This window comes from Motacilla alba, chromosome 3 (genome assembly GCF_015832195.1).
Source record: "Motacilla alba alba isolate MOTALB_02 chromosome 3, Motacilla_alba_V1.0_pri, whole genome shotgun sequence".
Taxonomy (NCBI): domain Eukaryota; kingdom Metazoa; phylum Chordata; class Aves; order Passeriformes; family Motacillidae; genus Motacilla; species Motacilla alba.
The window spans coordinates 73,872,288-73,878,287 of NC_052018.1; the positions used below are offsets into that span (position 1 = coordinate 73,872,288).

The 6,000-nt window shown below is 41.2% G+C and overlaps 1 protein-coding gene across 3 annotated transcripts in view; it reads right to left on the reverse strand.

The window, feature by feature from the left end:
* Positions 1-6,000, reverse strand: part of KIF25 (kinesin family member 25) — a 41,207-nt gene extending 35,207 nt beyond the window's left edge. Inside the window, exons 1-3 of one of the 3 annotated variants that reach the window (XM_038133197.1) lie at positions 5,819-6,000; positions 5,054-5,119; positions 1,002-1,118 (exon numbers count right to left, since the gene is read on the reverse strand). In XM_038133197.1, the coding sequence (XP_037989125.1) occupies positions 1,002-1,118; positions 5,054-5,119; positions 5,819-5,896 (261 nt within the window). In that variant the 5' untranslated portion in view covers positions 5,897-6,000. The remainder of the gene's footprint in view (positions 1-1,001; positions 1,119-5,053; positions 5,120-5,818) is intronic. The other 2 variants (XM_038133199.1, XM_038133198.1) reach the window with 2 other exon arrangements.

Genomic DNA, 6,000 nt, shown 5'->3' on the forward strand with positions numbered 1-6,000 from the left:
ACTGCATTTCACACTTTCAAAAGCCATATAATGTAAATGGGAAGAAGTATATTTTTGTTATTATGGGTATAGGATGACTGTTCATCTAGACTTTTATTTAGAGAGCTTTGTTCCCTCCTAGTATTCAGTGACATCTGATAGTTTACTACCTTAATCCACTGGTATTGCATCACAAGCAGTTCTGCCATTCTAGCTAATCAAAAATGTAAAATACTACCACAAAATTTACAAAGCAGAACTGCTGTAATTAGAATAAAACAGTACAGTTCCATTGGAAGAGACCTACAAAAATCATCTAGTCCAACAATGCTCCAGTTAGGCTGCATCCTTCTGTCTGTTAAGGAACAGATTTTTTGCTGAGATACTTTTTGGTCATTTTATGCAGGCACTCGGTGCTGCCTTGAGAAAAGCTGCTATTTGGAAGTGTCCCTAAAAGGAACTCACTGCTCTGTGGAGTAACTTCACAAATGAGTACTTCAACAAAGGCAAATATTATGGTACTGGCACTAGGAGAACAGTTTCAGTCTCTCTGATGCAAAATTAAAACCTGAGTGAGCATACAGCAAACTACTCTTCTTGTAAGATCTGCCAGAGAACTCTTAGTAATCAGTGGGGCTCTAAAATGCCTTTTTCAAAGGATTTGCCTATCTGGGTAAAGCATATCACAATACTCTTTCTAGGGTTGTCTGTATGACAGTCACATGGGGAATTGTAAAGATTTGACTACAAAAATATCTGTCTCAGGTATTAATAGCACCCTACATGTAAGATCCTGGAGCTCAGGACCATCCACTCTTACCAGCCTCTCAGGTGACTTTGCAGCCTATTACAGCAAAACCACTATGAAATCATTCTTACACCTCACTGTAAGCTCTGTTGTGAATACAATAAAGCCACAGATCAGGTTCATATCACACCATTTTCTGGGGTTTACTATATTTGATAAGCATGTAAATGTTTAGGACATTGATTATGTCTATGTTATCACTAGATGCCTTTACCTTTATTGCTTCATGCAGCTGGGTTACAACAGAACTCCTCTGAAATTTCACCTGTTGGCCATGAGCAGCATAGAGCTGCAATACTTCATTAGTGCTTCTTCCAGCCAACCCTTGGTACTATTAAAAAAAAAAAAATCACAAAAAAATCACTTAAAACACTCATGTTCACTATTTAATTCTGTTCCCCTTTTCTCTGTAAATACTGGTAATTCAACCATATGATAACATAGGACGTTGCTAACACTCAATTTCTTTGCTTTTACTTTTTTCTGAGTTAAGTGAAGAATCACCTCATGGTAAGAGGCCAACATCACTAAATTCCACTTTCTTGGGTCATAAACCTGAGTACCAGATTACTAAAATGCTTCTGCAGTACCTGAACCCTCTTATTTATGCTTGAGGTGGGTCTAAAGGGTTAAAACTGTGCTTTCACTTAGGGAAAAGGGCTGGTTACACAGCTGGATTAAGCGTCTCTGGAAATTAGATTTAATGCAGAAAGTACTCTGGAAGGACATGAAACAGAACAAAGACAAACGTACAGGTGTTAACCACTGAAGCCCTGAATACACAGCCCCCAGCTTTGTGCCCCCTGACAACACCAACTCCACTACAATCACTAGGGTTGCAATGGTGCCAAGCTGGGCCAACAAAGACCCTGCTCTGGGTCTTCAGAGATCACAGGAACCAAAGCAATTTTTAAAGTTTGTGGAGAAGAATCCTGCCTAACAGTGTAAAATCACCTATTATGGAAAAGCAATTTTTATGGCCAACTTGAGAACTTTTTGAGATGTTGAAATGAAAAGGAAAATAGAAATAATGCAACTTTAAATATTTACAGGCATGAATACAAGAAGAGTCATCTCAGTAGAGACTTCCTGTGAAATTCTGCAACATGGAAGAATCTGTATAACACTAAAAAATGCATTTTTGTAATTTTCTGACAGTCCTGGTGCTTAAAATGAGCTGCAATTCAGCTACTTTCCCCTGCCACCTATTCACATCTATCATTCATTAACCAGTATCAATTGCCTCTTTATTTTTGAAACGCACTTGTCTCTTGCACAGACTTATTTCCTGCTTTATTCACACCATATATTCTGTGACTGTAATTCTCTGTTATTTAAATTAGCAAAGCATAGAAGAGCCAAAAGACATGAAAGAGCTAAACCTACTCATACAATGGATTTGATTCAATTCCAATCATCTGACAACCACATTTATCAGATGATAAAAAGCAAGCATTTAATTGCAGTTTAACTACAGGTGATATAGACAAAAACAGTACAACATCCTGGAGCTGTTAGGATAAAGACGGATTGTATTCTCAAGAAAGAAGTACTTCACTTATCAAAATCAATATTTTCATGTGGCTTTTTCACCTTCATAAAACATGAATCTTCTATTTACACATGCAAGTGGAAGCTCTGTGCAACAATGCACCACCTTAGCACTATTAGAAAAAGTTCTTACAAGAAATATGAGGAAGAGATTTTTTGTTTTTTTAAAAATTCTTACAGGTTTTAAGGTCCCAGATATTGAGACTGATTCTATACAGTGTTTAGACGCTCTGAAAATCTAAGGATTTTCAAGACTCACGTAACTCAGATGCAATATTTACAAACAGCTTCACAAAAATGCACACTAGTAGTGCACCAGAATTAAGTGTCTTGTGAAAAGTTAAGCATATGTATATAAGCAATTGCAGTACTCAAGCCTTGTTGTTAAGTAAGCTTAGGGTAGTTAAAACCTCCTTTTAGCACCTAATCTGCACCATCTGCACAGGTTCCCCTTTACCCTCCACATTTCTCAACACTAAGATAAAAGCAGAAAGTTCGATGCTACTGTCATTGCATCACTTTGTCTATCAAGGCCATCTTTATAGCAAACGTTGCCTTGATTTTGGGGTTTTCTCCACTAAAATAGTTTTAACATTCATTAGAGTTGTTCATAGGCCCAGCACTTGCAAACCCGTGCTTGAGCATAGAAGCAAAAAATGGATTTTTATAGTCAGCTTTCTTATAAGCAGAAGTGAAACAGAACTATTCAACAGCATTCTCCAAAGAGAAATCTCAGTTTTGCAATCAGATCCATTCTGGCAGACTTGGCTTTATGTAAAGAATGCTGCAGGGTTAGGATATCAAAGACTGCTAATAAAAGCAAGGGCTATGCAGGTAGATAAACAGACTTCCAAACAGGAAAAAGCAGGGCAAAAGGAGGTCTACCAAGAAATCTGACTGCCTGTGTGCAGTAACAACCCCTCCAGGATGCTGCTGGGACAACAATACACCAGGCTGCAGAACATAGGAGAAGTGCTGAAGTTCATCACTGTCTCAAGGATGTAAGGGAAGGTCTGTAGCAGGAGATAACATTTTAACAAGACTGATGCAACCTATAGACAAACATTTACCCTGCAAATCCTAATTTATGGCAATCCTCATAGGTTTGTCTCCAAAGCTTCCCAAGCCACTCCAGACAAAATGAATCCAATTAGCTTTTACAAGTTAAGAATGAGACCTCTGTTAACCCTGTGACTGAACTTGTTACAGCTCAATCGCTCAGGCAGCTCCACCAGCAGATCTGAAGGATCAGGGATACACAGCCAAGGGCAGCAGCTTTTCTCACCAGCATAGCTGGTAGAATATTAGGACATATGGTGGAATATTACACAACCTTAAACAACACTCATTTCAATTAGTATTGTTTTTAATAGAGGGTCTTCAATTAAGGTAAAAGTATTTCATAGATGTCAGTTCAGCTCGTGTTTTCAGATTGCTGTGGCACATTAACCAAGAAGAGGCAAATTTTTAAAGTGTATTTAAATAACTGCCTGAATCAGTGCAAGAACCATTAGTGCAAGGTTAATTGCAAAGGATTTCATTTGACATTGTTTCTGACTGATGATGGTAACACTGCCCACTCTCCTCGTATGTCTATAGGTGCCCATTTCTTCCAGCACATTTTTCAATAAAATGAAGCAGTGCTCGGTTTCAAAAACAAGGCTTCATTCTTTGATACAAAGACAACTCCTTCCTACATCTGATTTACCTTACTGACTAGAATAATTAATTTCTTGTGCTTGTGAGGATAGAAAATAATCAGCTGAAATACTGAAGGCTTTCAATAAATATTGTAAAGAAGAACAAAGACAATAAAAACATTTCCTCAGAATAAATTAGTGTTCTTCTGTATACCTAGCAAAACTCATTTCAGATATACCACCTGTTTCCAGTTAGAGTTTGAAAAATGTTAAACCCATTTTTATCCACGGCTGTTAGCAAACCCACAGGGAGGGCAAATGGCTTCCCTGAGGTCATCCAACCAGTTAATGTTTCAGCCCAGATTAGAAACTCTTGGCCAACAGTTTCCACCGCCACTAATACAGCTGGCTCTGCTCTAGCAGCCTAGATCTATATTCAAAATTCTTTAAATCTCCAAAATTCCCCCCCTTTGAAGGCCCCAAACATTATCACAGGCTGCTCCTCATTTCAGTGAGGATCTAGGAATAACCTATGCTTCTGTAGAAGGATATAAGGCAATGAGGCCATCCAGTTATTGCTGTATGCTGGGTGACAAGGCACATGTGCAACAATACCAGTACTAAAACCACACGCAGCAGGGCATCCCTGGTAAGTCTACTCCTAATGAAATGTCTCTCCTGCACTCTGTAAGCAGCTCCTTTCAAAGCATCATCCCAACTGTGTCTAAAAAGCATTCCTGAAAAATCTGCCATTGTCTTTTAGACAAACATGTTCCCTGTAAGAAGAAAGAGCTATTCCACATTTAATGCTTCCCGAGTCATTCCCTCAGTTCAGCTTTCTAGATTGAAAGCAATAGCAAATATTTAAATTCAAGCTGACTTCTAGTTACTTGATCAGCCTATCATTACTGCTACCATTCATGATTTTGAAAAGAAAGAGATGCTGAGCCTTAACCCCTTCATAGATATTCCCAACTGGTAAAGAAGGCAAAACTTGAAAAGAGGAAGGCAGATTTCAGTGTCTTTTCCACAAGAATTATTTCTGAAAAAAAACCAAAAAACAACCAACAATCACCTCTGCAAGTTTTAGATGAAGAACGGCATTTTCAGTCTCCAGGACAACTATTCTTTCTTCTTTGGTCTAAGGAAGAAAACCCACCCAATACACAAAAATTTAAAAAAAAAAAAAAAGAGTCTGATTAATGTAGTTTCATTGTGATAGCCTTCATTACCATATTCCACTGTTTCTCAAACTTCTGAGATCAGTGGACTACCTACCCCCACCTCCTAATCACAACAGTATTTGTATATGAACATGCAAAAATTAGGATAAACTCTTATTCTTCCTTTATTTCCGTCTTTTCTGTTATGTTGCTTACTTGTGTGGGAACGCATAGGTACACAATTTAAAGCGCTTTTGCTTTGCGGAACCATCCCCTCCTGGCATTTTCCAGAACCGTGCTCCTTAGCAAAGCACTCTTTTATTTATTTATTTATGCATAAGCACGTAAGTTTCCAAGGCAGCACTATCAGAGGTATCCAACGGCGTCGCCGCCAGACGCTCCCTCAGCACAGGGCCGCCTCCCCAGAGCCCGAGCGCCCGCCCGGCCCGGCTGAAGGAGAGCTGCTCGCTGCTCTGACACTCCATTTCTACCCCAGCCCCAGCCGGAGCAGGCTCCTCCGACACCTGGGGGCCTAACGAGCCCCCCGCACTGCGGGATTCAAGATTCCCGCCTAGGAAGGAGCCGGCTATGGCAGCGTCCTCCCGGCCCTCCCGCCCGGCCGAGGCGCGGCCCCGCTGCACGTGCCCGCCCGCAGGCCCCGCCCCGCGCCCCCTCACGCGCAACCGCTGCTCCAGCTGCCGCAGGCGCTGCGCCCACACGGAGCTCGGGTCGAGCCCGCGGCGTGGCCGCATCATCCTGCCCGGTCCTGCGCCGAGGCGGAGCCAGAACTCCCCCGGCTCCGGCTCCGGCGGGGATTTAGGCCGGGACGCGTCTGGGGCGGTAGCGCGGCTGCCATGGC